Source organism: Ursus americanus, chromosome 21 (genome assembly GCF_024610735.1).
Source record: "Ursus americanus isolate L20-20 chromosome 21, mUrsAme1.1.p, whole genome shotgun sequence".
Taxonomy (NCBI): Eukaryota; Metazoa; Chordata; class Mammalia; order Carnivora; family Ursidae; genus Ursus; species Ursus americanus.
Genome location: NC_142147.1, coordinates 44,945,203 through 44,962,745, shown reverse-complemented (window position 1 = coordinate 44,962,745; position 17,543 = coordinate 44,945,203). Strand labels below are relative to the sequence as shown.

The 17,543-nt window shown below is 58.6% G+C and overlaps 1 protein-coding gene across 1 annotated transcript; it reads left to right on the top strand.

Annotated features, from left to right (window-relative positions):
• Positions 1-1,449: 1,449 nt before the first annotated feature.
• Positions 1,450-15,940, top strand: PRX (periaxin). The gene is made up of 7 exons (XM_045785145.2): positions 1,450-1,494; positions 4,744-4,787; positions 4,871-4,969; positions 5,090-5,215; positions 7,208-7,364; positions 10,721-10,917; positions 11,560-15,940. Exons 4-7 carry the CDS (start codon positions 5,189-5,191, stop codon positions 15,730-15,732), a joined length of 4,554 nt encoding a protein of 1,517 aa, XP_045641101.1. The 5' UTR covers positions 1,450-1,494; positions 4,744-4,787; positions 4,871-4,969; positions 5,090-5,188; the 3' UTR covers positions 15,733-15,940.
• Positions 15,941-17,543: the final 1,603 nt, after the last annotated feature.

Sequence of the window (17,543 nt, the reverse complement as noted above, 5' to 3'; positions counted from 1 at the left end):
CCCAACCCTTGGTGGCTGCCAGGCCTGGAAGGCATTTCCCAGAGCTCAGCACATTTTTGCCTTCCCTGGCGGCTGAGAGTGGGCCGGGGGCATTGTGGAGAGAAGTGGGGAGGCCCCAAGCATTCTGGGATCCTGCCAACCTCTGCCTGGTCCCCTCTGCCCTCGGGAGTAGGCCCCAAGTTCTCGGTGCGGGGTGGGGTACAGGTCCCCTGAGGGGCCAGGGGGCTGGTGCGGGGGGCGAGGTTGACAACCGAGGTGAAGGCCTGGTGGCTGTGTCTGGCTGGACAATGGGATACAAGCTGCTGACGCGCGCTTTGGGGGTAATCCCCGGTTTCAGCCCAGCCCTGGCCTCAGGCCGGGGCTCAGAGAGCCGGGAGCGCCGGAGCCCGCGGCCGGGTGGGCGCGAGGGGCATGTGGGGGTACTTGTGCTCCCTGTGCCGCCCCCCGGGGTCTGGTGAGTGAGGGCAGGCTGGGGTTGGGGGACAGGGGATCAGGGTGAGGCCTGGTGGCTTTGGTTTGGGAGTTGGGCAGGTCTGGGTTCAAATCCTGTTGCTACCAATGACTTGCTGTGGGTGACCTTGGGTGTCACCCTCTCTGAGCCTCCTTGTCTGTTATATGAAGAGGACAGAAGAGAGTTGCAGGGTCTCTGGGGCCCAACAGAAGTGGGGTTGGACCCCACCTCCCCCACTTCCTGGGCGTGTAGCTGAATACTGGGCATAATGGATTCTGGGAGCAGAGCTTGGGGTGCCCAGCACAGTATTTAGCACATGATAGGTGTCCCTCCAACATGGAAACTCCATTAAACAGAGAAGTGGGGCTCTTCTGTGCCCAGTCTCACTCAGGCCTAAAGCCCCCCACCCCCAAGACAAGTCTAGCCGGCCCCCTAATTTGTGTGACTAGTAATACAAAACTCTTGAAAGCGGCACTCACTTGATGCCAGGCACTTTTCAAAGCTTTTAGCCTCTTTTAACTCACCTAATCTTTACAACTGCCCCATGAGGTGGGCACTTCTTTCATCCCTGTTTTAGAGACGAAGAAAACGAGCCCAGAAAGATGCTGTCACGCAGCCAGCAGGTGACCAGGCTGGGATTTGAACCCAAGCTGACCCACAGAGGGAGCGAAAGAAGCTTATTTTAGGGTCCCCAGGACCCAGCGGGGCTGGAAGACAGGAAATAATGCCAGTCGGGTGCTCAGCTTCTAACGGGCGGCAGCAATGTGCGGGTCCCTGGATCAAGGCTCCCGGTGGAGGTCTCAGCCCGGGCCAGGGCAGCGGCTGTCCCAGCCGTCTTACGGCTCCCCACCCCCTTGCCGGTGGACGTAGCTGGGAGAGGGGGATGTTTGTTTCCCGACCACCCACTCCCTGGTGATGTCATGCCACGGCAGCCAATGGCTAGGGGTCTTCCCTCCTCCCCCTCCCCATTCCTTTTCCCCCCCAGCCTGGGGCTGGGGCTGAGCAGACGACCGGGAGCTCTCGAGGTGTCTGGAGGCCTAGTGGTAAGAGATCAGCTGGTCTTACCCGATCCTTGGCCAGGCTGAGAAGCTGTGGAAATGAGACCCAGGGTCCTAGGAGGTGCTGGGAGGTGCTGGGAGGATACCTGGGGCTCAGGAGGCAGTGTGGTATAGGAGTTAAAGGCACAGACTTTGGAGCCAGACCCTGGGTTCCCCTCTCTCTGGCTATGCAGTCTTGGGCAAGATACCGCACCCTTTGTCCCTCTGCTTTCTCATCTGTGAAATGGGCTGATGGAGGCCACCTCACAGGGCTGGTGTGAGAGTAGATGAGTTGCTGCTTACAAAAAGCTGGGACAGGATGCCTAGGCTGGGGCAGGCTTTTGGTGCTTGGAATAGGGTGCTGGGGAGGCAGGACTGATCTTGGTGGTAGGAGGCCAGTGCCTGAGCTGGCTTTGGTCCCTCACCCAGAGCTCCCCTTGGGTGAGAGAGAAGTGGGGCCACTGGTGAGCAAGAGCTGGATATGAGACACTTTGAGATGCATCGCCTGCGCTCCAATCGCCGTCAGAGTCTAACATACGTTACTTGAGTGCTTACTATATACTGGGACTATTCTAAGTGCCTGCCGTTATTTTGTGAATCCTGGAAGCCACTCTTCACTGGCTCCACTTCGCAGATGAACCCGAGTCCCTGAGAGGTGAAATACCTCTCCTCGGTGTTTCAATCTGAGATATGCCGGAGTAGGGACTGACTGCGGCCCTGGGGAGGCCACTGCCAGAACGCCTCCCCCCTCTGCCTCACAGACAGTCCAGGGGGCCCAGACAAGTCGGGTCAACCCCTCGCTTCCACTGCTGAGAGCACCCGATCATTGGTGTTTGGGGAAGCTGAGGCTCTGGATGGGGAGAGTTCCTAAATGGGGTTGGCACCAGCCATGGGGAGAAGAGGGTGCCAACTGGGGGATTCTCAGCTGAAGGGCCCAGGGCCCAAACGACAGGCCCTCATCCCAGCCTGCTCTGAAGGGTATCGGTGGCATCTTAAATGGGACTCTCAGTCGTACCTTCCTCAGGGAGGTATTGCAAGGATGTAATGAGCCAGTGTAGGCCAGGATCTTTGTGCATAGTAAGTGCTCAAGAAATGGGGACTCAGAGAATTCTAGAAGCTGAAGAATGTACCAGGGCAGTGCCATAGGAACCACTCAAGAATGACTGTTGGCATCTGGAGGGTCCTGCCTGACCTTCAGTCACGATGGGAACCCCTTTAGAAGATCTTCTCCTAACACAGTCAGGGACCTCCAGGAACCTTCCTTTGCTCCCCTCCCTGCACCAGCCCCACCTAGTGGGATGGGCAGAGCTGGGAACAGAGAGTGCCCAGGGTGTGTGTGGGGCGGGGGCTTCCTTCCGAAGCCACCCCCATCCCATGCCAGGAGCTGGGTATGTGGCTCAGGAAGGGCACAGATGAGCTAAATATAACCTGGGCTGGGCTGCTGCCCCGGGCAGGGATGAGGGAGGAGGGCACTCTCTCTTGCTCCTGCCCTGGCAAAGCTTCCTGTGGCAGCCTCTGGGTGTGACCCTCGCTGCCCTGGCCTGAAAAGGGGGAGCTGACAGGCCAGGAGAGCCTCCCCTCCATCTCCACTACCCCCTCCAAGCACCAGGCTCTCCCACCTCCAGCTCAGGATGCTATGTGGTGTCAACGACTTGGTTTTTCGGCCCTGGGTTCAAGTCCCGACTCAGTCACTGTGATGCCTTAACCCTCATGTACTCGTCAGTAAAATGGGGTACCAAGGCCACATCTATAAAGTGCCTGCCCAGCCCAAGGTTGGCACCAGTGAGGTACTTCTCCAAATGCCTGTTTGGGGCACCCACAATCCCCACCTCCCTTCCCAGCCCAGCCTTTGCCCCAGTTGTTTTGCTCCTCTCAGTGCTACCAGTGCAAGTTCAGGTCCAGAGTTGGGGTCAAGGACAGGGGCTTGGCTGTGTGACCCCATACAGGTCACTTCCCCTGTCTGAGCCTCAGTGTCCAACCCTTAAACAGCCACCACATTCAGGGTGAGTCAGAGACCTATGGGGGCCAGCACTGGGGCCAGTTCAGAGGAAATGCCACAGATGTGGGAGCTCACCCGACCTGGAGCGGCTGAGGGCTGAGGGGAGGCTGGGGAAGGCCACAGAGACCAGGACTCCTAGGAGGGCCAGAGGGGAGTCCTCTGCTACTGTGGGGTCCCTGCCAGTGGAGTGCGTACAGCAGGACCATTGAGGGGTCCCTGTGTCCTGTATCCTGGCCAGTGGTGGGCTATGAAGGGCCATTGTGCAGCTGGGGGTGGGTGGGCAGGGGTGGAATGTGACTGGGCCCAGCAGATGGGCCATTGTTTGAGGGAATGTGCCGCGTGAGGCCTGACCTTTCCCTGCAGAGTGGGGGTTGGCGGGTTGGCATGACAGGTGGGGGCTGGGAGGACAAGGCCAGAGTTGGCCTGGGGAAGGGGGTGGAGAGACAGTACCCATTCCCTTTTCCCCAGAAGGGCCTGTTGGGGTGGCTGCATGGGAATCCCAGTTCTGCTTCCTTCTCACTGGACTGTGTAACTTTATGTGGGGTTCTTGGCCTCTCTGAGGGGCTACGGGTTTTCTGCAGGGAGGAGGCAGAGCACAGGACTGCCTAAGAAAAGAATAACCACTCAGTACTCATTAGTTATCATCATCTGTAGAAGAGGCTGGAACTCCCTGATAAGTTCAAGTCCTGGCTCAGCCACTCGTGACCATTTGTGGCTGCCCTTCTCCCAGCCTCAGGTGTCTTCTCTGTAATGGGCTCCATAATTGTATTGCCCTCACAAGATGTTCTGAGGTTTATGGGCAATGAATGACCCCTGTGGGACATTTGTCACAAGATCAGGACCACAGGAAGTTCTTAGTAATAATAATAGTGCTTCTGAAGTCCCTCCATGTACCCGGCATTTTATATTTACTCACTTACTTGATGCAGTAGGTGCTCTCCTTCTCCCCATTGAACAGGCCAGGAAGCTGAGGCCCAGAGAGGTGAAGTGATCGGCCCACCGGGAGGACACAGCAGTGGTTAGGATTGTTTTATAGTGAATTTGGCTCTCTCGGTTGATCCAGGTGGTTGGTGCAGGGGCTCTGCTGTCAGGCAGTCCTAGGAGTCAGCTCTTGCTTCACTGTTGTCCAATAAAGGTCTTCCAGGCCTCAATTTCCCCAGCTGCACTGTGGGGATAGACTACTGTAGAAGGGTCGGACACTCAGGAAGCAATGGGTGGGGTTAGCTGATGGTAATGCTCACGCTTCTTCTTCTTAGAGCCCCGGACCCAGGAGGCCCAAGGAGCTGGAGGTGACCCTGAGGTGAGCATTGGCCAGTGCCACATGCCCCTCCCCACCCCTCCCAGGCCTGCTTGAAGCCTCATGCACTGGTCTTTTCCTGGCAGGCAGCAAGACCCCAGAGGAAGGGTGTGAGCCCCGCAGACGACTGTGCGGTACCCCAGGCTGGGCTCCTGTTAGGAGGGGGTGCCTGTGCCCAGACAGCGGTGAGAGGACAGGGGTGGGGGGCCCTTCTCCCCTCCTGATACCTATCTTGGCCTCTCCCTCCATGCCTGGCCTCCTCTCATCCTCTCCTGGCCTCAAGCCTCCATCCCTGTCCCCCACAGGCTCAAAGGCAGCTGCTCCATGCAGAACTGAAGCTGGTTTTGCAGCAGAAGGGAGACAGGAAGCAGGAGCCTGGGGCCCGGGTGACTCCCAGCAGTGCCATGGAGGCCAGGAGCCGCAGTGCTGAGGTGAGCGTCCACATGCCTTGCCAGGGGAACTTGGGGGGCCTGGGGGGGGAGGCACAGACTGAGGCAGCAAGAAGACACTTCCTGGTTTCTCTGTGCCTCAGTCTTCCCATCTGTGAAATAGAAATAGCGACAGTGCCTATTTTATAGGTCACCAGGAGGAAAAGAGTTTTAACATATGGAAGCACTTAGCACAGTGCCCGGCACAGACTAAGAGTCAAAGTGGCAAATTCACTGGGGGGCATAATGGAGTTATATTAATAATGAGCTAAAGAAAATCGGGCATAAACCTTTCATTGGAAGAGGCAGGGTGGTATGGGGGTTAAATGCATGAGCTTTGAGCCCATGGGCTTAAATGCCAACCTACCACTTCAGCTGTGCAGCTCCAAACAGGGGACCTGACCTCTCAAACCCTGTTTTCCCACTGGTGAAATGGGACAGTGGTCCTGGACAATGGTCACTGTTAGGGAACTAGAGGACCCACATAGATTGCTTCCTACCAGATGCTAGGCACAGAGCGGGTCCACTTTTACAGGAGCCAAGCTGAGGCTGAGGGGTGGCAGGCAGGGTAGAGTGCAAAGAGGTCACTGCCTCCAGGACAGTCTATGGGCTCCGAGGTCACAGACCTGCTGTTTAGGCCCAGCGGCTTAACTTTGCTGTGTGGCGTTAGGCAAATCACTCCGCTTCTCTTTACCTTTGTGTCTTCCTCTGTGTCTGCCCTCTGTGGGGAGGATGAAATGAAATGCTATACATAAAATGCTTAGCCCAGGGCCCCAGGGTGGTGGTGGTGGTCGTGCTGCTTGCTGCTCCCTCTACAACTGTTCTCACCTCTTCTCAAAATGCTCCTCCCAGCCCTCTAGTCCCAGGGCCACTGCGGGCCTAGACCTGCTTCCCTAACCCTCTCCAAGCCCTGGGCTCAACTCCAGTCTATGGCAGCCCGGGTGCCCCGCCCATTACAGCATCCTCCCGGATCCCTGTTGCTTCAGGTCTCAGCCCACAGAGGCTCCTTCCAGTACACCCATGTCACCCAACTTTACAGTAGGGAAGTGGGCCCAGAAAGGCCAAAGCTCTCCCCACGAGACGCACAGCAGATTGAGTTTCTACACGGTTGTGGAACTGAGTTCTCTCACTGCCTTTTCTAAGTCCCGGAAATGAATCCCGGAGGGCGCTGCTGGGCCAGGGCCAGGTCACCACCATTTACAGTTAATACCAGGAATGCCACGTCTGCTGGTCCGCCACTCATTACCCACGCACCCCTCTTCACTGGATTCCCTCTCCCAAAGGCGTTATGCAGGTCTTGGGGTCACAGAGTCCACAATAGGGCACAGTCTCACACACGTTCAAGCTTCCAAAGAGCCCAGTCTCACCCTCACCCCTCCATCCTGCACCACTTAAAGGTCCAGCCCTTTCCTCGGTATCCCATCTTCACTCCACCCCTTGTTCAGCTGCTTTTAAAAGTCCTTTTCCATACCTCAATCCCACCCTTAAACTATGGGTACCCGCCTTACCTCCACGTATTACTCTCTAGCCACACCCCTCTCAGATTTTTGGCCCCGCCTCTGTGGCCTGAGCTCTATCCGCGCGAGCGGTCCGATCCCACGCCACCCCCCTGGTCCCGCCCCCGAACTGGCCCCGCCCCCTGAAGGCACAGCCCCGCCCTATCAGGCCCGCCTCCCACTCACGACTCCGGTTCCCTCTGGCCTCCCTACCCCGCCCCTCCCCTAAAACCCCGCCCCTTCGACAGCGGCCCCTGGGCTCCCGCCCGCCAAAGAGTGAACGGAACCGTTGAGCCTTGCAGCGGGTGCGAGACAGCAGGCGGCCCTCGCGCTTCCTTCAAGGGAAGATGTCGGAGTGGGTGGGCCCGCACCGGCCTGAGCGGCGCTCAGGGGCGTGTAACTGGAGAACACGTTTAAGAGCCGCTTTTAAGCGCGATGCCGGGCTCTGGGCGAGGTCCGGCCCTAGCGCCCCATGGAGACCCCACGCTGCCCTCCGCAGGAGCTGAGGCGGGCGGAGTTGGTGGAGATCATCGTGGAGACCGAGGCGCAGACCGGGGTCAGCGGCATCAACGTAGCAGGCGGCGGCAAGGAAGGAATCTTTGTCCGCGAGCTTCGGGAGGATTCGCCCGCGGCCAGGAGCCTCAGCCTGCAGGAAGGTGGGCGGGGCGGAAGCATGGGGCGGGGCCTTTCAGAGGCGAGGGGGATAGGAATCCGCCCCGGGTCCCGGGCGTGGCCTGCCCCCAGGAGGCGGGGAGAATGGCTTGGGGCGGAGCTTTGTGTGTCGGCCTTGCAGTGGCTCCGAGCGGGCTCTGGAGGTTCGTTGTGTAGGCTTGACTCCCAGATCTGCAGTTTACTAGCTTGTGATCTTCTGTGCCTTGGTTTTTTCGTCTCGAAAATGGGAACACTTCTAGTACTCACCTTGCAGGGTTATTACGTGGATTAAGTGAGTCAGTATTTGAAAACACTTGGCGCACAGCTAAGTGGCACATAGTAAGCATCGTGTAAGCACTAGTTATTATTTTTGTTGTTGGGGCTGGAAAAAGGGGTGGAGTTAACAACTTGTAGGGGGTGTGGAGGGGAGCCTTAGTAAGTAAGGGATATTTTAGGGACCTGGATGAGGCCGATGTGACTTATTCATGCAACAAGTATTTACTAAGTGCCTTCTATTTCCAGATATTATTCTAGATACTTGGGCTACTGCAGCGAGCAAAACAGACAACACTCTCTGAGCTTATGGAGCTTACCTTCTGGTAGGGAGAGACATATTTGAGCAAAATATATAAAATACATAGTAGATTAGAAGGCAATGTGTGCAATGGGTGCCTGTAGGACAGTTGTATTTTTAAATAGGGTGAGCCAGGAAGGGAGGAAAGGCCTGGTGGAGGACAGGGAGTGAGCTATGTGGCCATCTGGAAGAGCATTCCATGCAGAGAGAACAGCCAGGGCAAATGCCCCAAGGTTGGGGTGCGCCCGACTTGATGGAGGTAGAGCAGGGGAGCCAGTGTGGATGCCGTAGAGTTAGAGAGGAGGAGAGTAAGAGATGAGGCCAGAGGGGTAAGGAAAGGGCAGTTTTCAGAGGGCTTTATAGGCCACGGTGAGGATTTTGACTTTCAGTCTGGGAGGGTTGTGAGTGGAGGCGGCACATGAATTGGCTGTGTTGGACAGCGTGCTGTGTTGTTAGCAGTAGACTGAAGGGGGCAGGGCGGGGAGCAGGGAGACCAACAAAGAGGCTACTCTGGGGGTGCCTGACTGGCTCAGTCAGTAAAGCATGAGACTCTTGATCTTGGGGTCGTGAGTTTGAGCTCCACGTTGGGTGTAGAAATTGTTTATTTATTTATTTGTTTGTTTGTTTATTTTATTTTATTTTTTAAAGATTTTATTTATTTATTAACAAAGAGAGAGACAGCCAGCGAGAGAGGGAACACAAGCAGGGGGAGTGGGAGAGGAAGAAGCAGGCTCCCAGAAGAGGAGCCTGATGCGGGGCTCGATCCCAGAATGCTGGGATCATGCCCTGGGCCAAAGGCAGATGTTTAACGACTGAGCCACCCAGGCGCCCCAGAAATTGTTTATTTTTTTAAAGGTGTTTTTTTTTTTTTTTTTTTAGACAGAGAGAACTAGCAGGGGTGGGGGAAGGGCAGAGGAAGAGGGAGAAGCAGATTCCCTGCTGAGCAGGGAGCCCAACGCTGACCTTGATCCCGGGACCCTTGATCATGACCTGAGCCAAAGACAGATGCTTAACTGACTGAGCCACCTGGGTACTCTGAGATTACTTAAAAAAATAATAAAATAAAATAAAAAAACATATATATATATATATGCACACACCACACACACACACATACACACACACGCGCACACACACACAGGCGCGTGCACGCACAAAGAGGCTACTCTGATTATCCAAGGAAGAGATGGTGATGCTTGGGGCCAAAACAGTGTTAATGGACATGAAGAGAAATTTTGGATTCTGGGTTCTGAATATATTTTGAAGGAGGAGCCTTCAGGACTGGAGATGGGGTGTGATGAAAAGAGAAGGTCAAGGATGCGCCCAGGGATTCTTGACCTGAGGATGGAGTTGCTAGTTCCACAAATGGGCCACACTGAGGCTGGAGCTTGTTTGGAGTAAGACCAGGAGTATAGTTTGGATCTGTCAAGTGAGGGGTATCTGTTGGACGCCAAGGTGAAGATGTGGAGGGGTAAATGGATCTCTGAGTCTAGAATGGAGAGCAGAGTGCTGGGCTGGAGAGATACACTTGGGAGTTGTCAGCCCATTTGTGGTCTTTAAACTCCTAATCTGGATGAGCTTCCCAAAGGGGTGAGCGTAGCATGGAGATGGAAATGAGAAGAGAGCTCATGGCCTGAGCTCTGGGACCGTGTGTTGTTAAGAGATCCAGGAGATGGGGAGGGAGGCTGAGAAGAAACCTCCAGGAGGTTCTAGAGGGTGTGTGGCACCCTAGAAGCCAAGCCAGACAAGCAGATGAAGGAGAGAGAGTGACATTAGGTCAAAGGCTGTGAGGTCCCCTCGGATGAAGTCTGGGACTTGATCGTTGGACTTAGCTACTCTCAAGGCTACACTCCTTGAGAGGAGCCGTTCAAGGTTCTGGAAAGGGGTGTCAGAAGTGTGATTGGAGCAGTGGAAGTAATGCAGCTAGACAACTCAGTGCATTTGCCATTAGGGGAACAGATCAATGGAGCAGGAGCTCTAGGAGTGAGGTAAACACAACTTCTCCTATGGGACAAATAATGGTATGTTGTATGCTGATGGGAATACCATAGAAGAGAGGGACAAACTGGTGATGTGGGGAGAGAGGGGAGAACTGCTGGAGGATGTCCCTGAGAAGGCAGTGGAAAGGCTGACCTGAGTTGGAAGTGGAGACAGTTCATCCTTGGGAACAGGTGGAGAGTGGAGTAAATAGCCACAGGAGTAGGGAGGTAAGTAATGGCGTGGGGTTTCTGGAAGTTCTGATTCTGTCCTCTCAGTAAAGAAAACAAAGTCAGGGTCTAAAATGTGAGAATGGGGAGCGTCTGAGTGGCTCAGTTGGTTAAATGTCTTCCTTGGGCTCAGGTCATGATCCCAGGGTCTTGGGATGGAGCTCTGAGTCCGGCTTCCTGGTCAGCGGGGAGTCTGTTTCTCCCTCTCTGCCCCTCTGCCCACTTGTGTGCATTCTCTCTCTCTCTCTCTCAAATAAATGAATAAAATCTTTAAAAATAAAGCAAAATAAAATGTGAGAATGGGAAAGGGAAGTGGAAAGGCAATGGGCATGGCTTGAATGGGCGTGGCTTGAATAGGGGTGGCTTTGTGGGGCGGGGCTAAGGCCATGGGGCGGGGCTTCATCCTAGAGTGGACCTCAAACTGGGAGGAACTTAGCTTCTCAAGTCTGTGCTGGCCGGGATAGGCGGGCCAAGGTTTGGGGCTGGGCCTCCCTGAGCTCACTCCAGGGAAGTGGGTGGAACCGGGCCTGGACGAAGCCAGGAGATGCCCACGCCCTGCCCACCTCCACCTTGCCTGCAGGAGACCAGCTGCTGAGCGCCCGTGTGTTCTTCGAGAACTTCAAGTACGAGGACGCATTACGCCTGCTGCAATGTGCCGAGCCTTACAAGGTCTCCTTCTGCCTGAAGCGCACCGTGCCCACTGGGGATCTGGCGCTGCGGCCTGGCACCGTGGCCGGCTACGAGATCAAGGGCCCACGGGCCAAGGTGGCCAAGCTGGTACGCGTGCTTAGCCCGGCCCCAGCTCTGGACTGCCTCAGCGATCCAGTCTCTGCGCCTTGAGCCCTCCTCTTCCACACCATGGGCCAGCCTTGCCCTCTGTCTTGTCACTAACCCAACGCTAATCCCGCCCTCCACCTCCTGTTCTCCACCCCTAAACTCCTCCCTGGGGAGGGGGACCCACCCATCTCAGACCAAGGCCTTTACCCACTTTGGAGAGGCATCAGCTCTAGGCTTGCCAGTGGTCCTGAACCAGGGGACTCCAAACCAGGGAGGCCAGGTTCAAGCCTAGGTGCTGCTCACTCACTGTTGAGTGACCCTGGACAAGTTTCTTTCCTTTTCTGGACCTCAGTCTCCCCATCCCTAGAATGAAGGTATTGGGGAAAATTCTGGATGAGGACCTAGAAGTCTTGGGTCCCAGTTCCTACACTCTGTTGACTCAATGTCAAATTCTAAAAGAATATCTTTGCCCTACTGGGGCAGTAATTGTGAAATGACAGGAAGGAAGTGGGGCTGGTGTTTTGGGGACAAGATGCTTCATCCAACACAGCCCCAGCCTGGTGAATGTCAGATGGGGTTCCCCTTGTCTTCCCTGAGCCTCCCACTGTCCCACCGCCTCCTGCATCTCTCCTCTCTCCCCAGAACATCCAGAGTCTGTCCCCTGTGAAGAAGAAGAAGATGGTGCCTGGGGCCCTGGGGGCCCCTGCAGACCTGGCCCCTGTTGACGTCGAATTCTCCTTTCCCAAGTTCTCCCGTCTGCGTCGGGGCCTCAAAGCCGAGGCTGCCAAGGGTCCCGTCCCAGCTGCCCCAACCCGCCGGCGCCTCCAGCTGCCTCGGCTGCGCGTCCGAGAAGTGGCGGAAGAGGCTCAGGCAGCCCGGCTGGCCGCTGCCGCTCCTCCCCCAAGAAAAGCCAAAGTGGAGGCTGAGGTGGCGGCAGGAGCCCGTTTCACACCCCCCCAGGTAGAGCTGGTTGGGCCCCGGCTTCCAGGTGCCGAGGTGGGTGTCCCCCCGGTCTCAGCGCCAAAGGGGCTGGGAGAGGTGGCCCTCCACCTGCCAACCCTTGGACTAGGAGCCCCCGCTGCACCTGCTGTGGAGCCCGTGGCCCTAGCGATCCAGGTCCCTCAAGTGGAGCTGCCCACCTTGCCTTCACTACCCACTCTGCCCACACTGCCCTGCCTGGAGACCCGGGAAGGGGCCGTGGCAGTGACAGTGCCCACCCTGGATGTGGTAGCGCCTGCCGTAGGGGTGGACCTAGCCTTGCCGGGTGTGGAGGTGGTAGAGGCCCGAGCAGAGGCGCCTGAGGTGGCCCTGAAGATGCCCCGCCTCAGTTTCCCCCGCTTTGGGGCTCGAGCAAAGGAAGTCGCTGAGGCCAAGGTGGCCAAGGGTATCCCCGAGGCCAGGGTGAAGGGGCCTAGACTTCGGATGCCCACCTTCGGGCTTTCTCTCCTGGAGCCCCGGCCAGCTGCCGCCGAAGCTGCTATCGAGAGCAAGCTGAAGCTGCCCACCATCAAGATGCCCTCCTTTGGCATCGGGGTCTCGGCCCCTGAGGTCAAGATGCCCAAGGGGCCTGAGGTGAAGCTCCCGAAGGTGCCAGAGGCAGCCCTTCCAGACGTGCAGCTCCCAGAGGTGGAGCTCCCCAAGGTCCCCGAGATGAAGCTTCCGAAGGTGCCCGAGATGGCCGTGCCCGGGGTGCGGCTCCCCGACGTGCAGCTGCCGAAAGTCCCTGAGATTAAACTTCCGGAGATGAAACTCCCAAAGGTGCCAGAGATGGCCGTGCCCGAGGTGCGGCTTCCCGATGTGCAGCTGCCGAAAGTCCCGGAGATGAAGCTTCCGAAGGTGCCCGAGATGGCCGTGCCGGAGGTGCGGCTCCCCGACGTGCAGTTGCCGAAAGTCCCCGAGATGAAGCTTCCGAAGGTGCCCGAGATGGCCATGCCCGAGGTGCGGCTCCCCGACGTGCAGCTGCCGAAAGTCCCCGAGATGAAGCTTCCGAAGGTGCCCGAGATGGCCGTTCCCGAGGTGCGGCTTCCCGACGTGCAGCTGCCGAAAGTCCCCGAGATGAAGCTTCCGAAGGTGCCCGAGATGGCTGTGCCCGAGGTTCGGCTCCCCGACGTGCAGCTGCCGAAAGTCTCCGAGATGAAGCTTCCGGAGATGAAACTCCCGAAGGTGCCCGAGATGGCCGTGCCCGAGGTACGGCTCCCCGACGTGCAGCTGCCAAAAGTCCCCGAGATGAAACTCCCGAAGGTGCCCGAGATGGCCGTTCCCGAGGTACGGCTCCCCGATGTGCAGCTGCCAAAAGTCCCCGAGATGAAACTCCCGAAGGTGCCCGAGATGGCCGTGCCCGAGGTACGGCTCCCCGACGTGCAGCTGCCAAAAGTCCCCGAGATGAAACTCCCGAAGGTGCCCGAGATGGCCGTGCCCGAGGTACGGCTCCCCGATGTGCAGCTGCCAAAAGTCCCCGAGATGAAACTCCCGAAGGTGCCTGAGATGGCCGTGCCGGAGGTACGGCTCCCCGACGTGCAGCTGCCAAAAGTCCCCGAGATGAAACTCCCGAAGGTGCCCGAGATGGCCGTGCCCGAGGTACGACTCCCTGATGTGCAGCTGCCAAAAGTCCCCGAGATGAAACTCCCGAAGGTGCCCGAGATGGCCGTGCCCGACGTCCACCTCCCAGAGGTGGAGCTGCCCAAGGTGTCGGAGATGCGGCTGCCAGAAATGCAGGTGCCCAAGGTCCCAGACGTGTATCTTCCAAAGGTGCCCGAGGTAAAGCTGCCCAAGGCTCCAGAGGCACAGCTGAAAGCAGAGAAGGCGGAGGGGATTGAATTTGGCTTCAAGATGCCCAAGATGACCATGCCCAAGCTAGGGAGGGCAGAGTCCCCATCGCGAGGCAAGCCAGGCGAGGTGGGGGCTGAGGTCTCCGGGAAGCTGGTGACACTTCCCTGTCTGCAGCCAGAGGGGCGCCCTGAGGCTCGTGTGGGTGTTCCCTCTCTCACACTGCCCTCCGTGGAGCTAGACCTGCCGAGGGCCCTCAGCCTGGAGGGGCAGGTCCTAGCAGCCGAAGTGGGCAAGGTGGAGCGGGCAGAGGGCCCCGGGGTAGCCGCAGGGGTCGGGGAAGTGGCCTTCCGGATGCCCTCTGTTGAAATCGTCACTCCACAGCTGCCTACAGTGGAAGTGGAGGAGGGGCGACTAGAGGCGACGGAGATGAAAGTCAAGCCCTCCTCCAAGTTCTCCCTGCCCAAGTTTGGACTCTCGGGGCCCAAAGTGGCCAAAGCAGAGGCTGAGGGGGCTGGGCGAGCTGCCAAGCTGAAGGTGTCCAAGTTCACCATCTCACTCCCCAAGGCCCGAGCCGGGACTGAGGCTGAGGCCAAAGGGGCGGGGGAGGCAGGCCTGCTGCCCGCCCTCGATCTGTCCATCCCGCAGCTCAGCCTGGATGCCCATCTGCCCACGGGCAAGGTGGAGGTGGCGGGGGCTGACGTCAAGGTCAAGGGGCCCAGGTTTGCCCTGCCCAAGTTTGGGGTCAGAGGCCGGGACGCTGAGGCAGGAGAATTAGCGCCAGCGGTGGCTGAGCTGGAGGGCAAGGGCTGGGGTTGGGAGGGGAAGGTGAGGATGCCCAAGCTGAAGATGCCCTCCTTCGGGCTGGCTCGAGGGAAGGAAGCGGAAATCCCGGGTGCGCGTGTCAGCCCAGGGGAAAAGCCAGAGTCCATGGCTGGGCAGCTGAAGATCCCTGAGGTAGAGCTGGTCACCCTGGGGGCCCAGGAGGAAGGGAGGGCCGAGGGGGCGGTGGCTGTCAGTGGAGTACGGCTATCAGGCCCGCAAGTGTCCGTGCCCAGGCCGGCGGGCACTGAGGGCCAGGAGGGGGCGCTGAGGATGCCCCTGGGCATCTCCCTGCCCCAGGTAGAGCTGCCCGGCTTCGGGGAGGCTGGCCTGGGCACCACCACTGGGCAGCGGGCCAAGGATACAGCCCGGCCAGCGGAGGGCACAGTGGGCTACAGGGTCCAGGTGCCTCAGGTGACCTTGTCTCTGCCTGGAGCCCAGGTGGCAGGTGGCGAGCTATTGGTAGGCGAGGGCATCTTCAAGATGCCTGCTGTGTCAGTGCCCCAGCTTGAACTGGACGTGGGCCTGGGCCGAGAGGCGCAGGTGGGTGAGGCAGCCACAGGTGAGGGTGGCTTGAGGCTGAAGATGCCCGCGCTGGGGGCCAGAACTGAGGCCGGGGAAGAGGGGCGTGGAGAGCAGTCCCCAGGGGCCGAGCGCCCCTTCCACCTCTCACTGCCCGACGTGGAGCTCTCGCCACCCGCCGTGGGCAGCCACGCCGAGTACCAGGTGGCAGAAGGCGACGGGGAGGCCGGACACAAGCTCAAGGTGCGGCTGCCCCGCTTTGGCCTGGTTCGGGCCAAGGAGGGCGTTGAGGAGGGTGACAAGACCAAGAGCCCCAAACTCAGGCTGCCCCGAGTGGGCTTCAGCCAGAGCGAGGCGGTCACCGGGGACGGCTCCCCCAGCCCTGAGGAAGAGGAGGAGGAGGGCGGCGGGGAAGGGGCCTCTGGGCGCCGAGGCAAAGTCCGGGTCCGCTTGCCCCGCGTGGGCCTGGCCACCCCTTCCAAGGCCTCTCGGGGCCAGGAGGGCGAGGCAGCCCCCAAGTCCCCTGGCGGGGAGAAGTCGCCCAAGTTCCGCTTCCCCCGGGTATCCCTAAGCCCCAAGGCCCGGAGTGGGAGCGGGGACCAGGAAGAGGGTGGATTCCGGGTCCGGCTGCCCAGTGTGGGGTTTTCGGAGACAGGGGCTCCGGGCCCTGCCAGGATGGAGGGGGCTCAGGCTGCAGTCGTCTGAAGCCCCAGGGCAGAGAGAGAGTCCCCTCCCATCTTCCTATTCCCGCCTCCTCCTTGTTTTGTGTGTGAGATAACTAGAACTAACCCTCAGGGGCCGGCGGGGGTGGGGGGGGGGTGTGTGTGACAGACCGGGATGGGCCAGGGAGGCCTCATGCCTGGCTCACTGGCAGGAGTGCCTGTATCTTGTCAAGCCATGTGAATAAAATAATCCAGAGGTAGCCTTGTGTTTGGTTTCCTGTGTGTGTGTGTGTGTGTCTTTGTCTGTGTGTCTGTGTGTGTCTGTGTGTGTGTGTGTCAGGGGAACAAGGGAGGGTGCAGAGGGTGCAGGGAAAGAAGTCCCCAAGGAGAGGGACTACTTGAGCCTGGCCTGAGGAGAGCCTGTGTGTGGGGGAGACACCAGGCCACCCCAGGTCTGAAGAGAGTCAGGGAAGATTTGCAGTGGGCTGGGTGGGAAGGGGCCTGCTCTAGCCATTCAGAATTTCCCAGGGCCTCTGAGCAAGACCCCTGTGCTGAGACCTCTCTGGCTGGCCTGGAGGAACCCCTCCCACCAGGACCTCCCTGGGGAGCCCTGAGCGAGCGGAACTATTGCTACCCATCTGCCCTCTGCTGGCCGCCTTCTCATTGACAAGAGCACCTCCACATCCCGGCGATCGCTTTCCTGTCTGGCTGGTTTGACTGCCCCGTCCGCCCCGGCCCCACCCAGGAAGGCCCCTCCTGGTCCCCTCTCCAGGCTCACGGGTTCGGAGCCTCCACCCCAGATACCTGGCTGCCTCTTTGGACTAGGTCCCAGGGGCCTCAGCTCCCAGGGACCCAACCCCACGCAGGATCTAAGCCCCCACCAAGGGGCTCCAGACTCCCCCACATCTCTCTGCGATACCCCAGACTGGGCCAAGAAGACACTCTGTCCAGTCCCAAGTGTCCCCCCGATGCCCTCGTATCCGCCCGTCCACTCTCCTCACATCCGGCGGTGCCCTTGAGTTGTCGCACACCCCTGAGTTACTCCAGCACCTTCTCCCTTAAAGCTGGCCTCCCTCGGGTCACTGCCCGCTTTCTCTTCTTCCCCACCAAACATGGCAGGAATGATTTATATCTATGGCACACACCCTTTGCCCAGCCCCCTTCAACATTTGGGGTTTCCCTCCCACCACGGCTGACCTGTCAGTGTCCATAGTGACCTCTCTGTGGCCACGCTGAGGGCTTCCTCTGCTCCCTTGTCCTGACTTCTCAGGGTCCCTTCCTCTTCCCCACTCCTCTCTCTTCCCCACTCCTCTCTCTCCTCATCCCCCTTGGGCTCTCAGGACTCCTCTGAGGCCCTCATCCTCCCCCATGCCCTCCCCAGGCCAGGTCACCCTCCCTATGGTCCACATGGGAATCAGTGTCCCCTGCGTGCCTCCCCTGGACATGGCAGTGGTTCAGAGCTTGGGTCTACAGCCAGTCTCCTTGGGGTCAAAGCTTGTCACTGACACCCAGTGGGGTGACCTTGGGCATTTTTTCAACTTCTTTGTGTCTTGATTTTCTCTTTCATAAAATGGAGCTATTAAAATGTATGTGTAAGGATCAGATAAGGCTTTTACACTACTCAAGACGTGTCTAAGTGTTTCAGTGTTCAATCTCCCAATCTGACATCAGCATCTTCTCCCCTAAAGTGCTCCTTATCCATGTCCCTGTCCCAGGGACCATCCCTGAACCCTGGGCCTTGTTCTGGATGGTTTCCTCCTTTCCCCCCCTCAAGCTGTCGGTCCCACAGTCTGGCCTCCCGGCCTCCTGTCTCATATATCAGCCACCTCCCAGGCACCCCCACCTCCCTCCCCT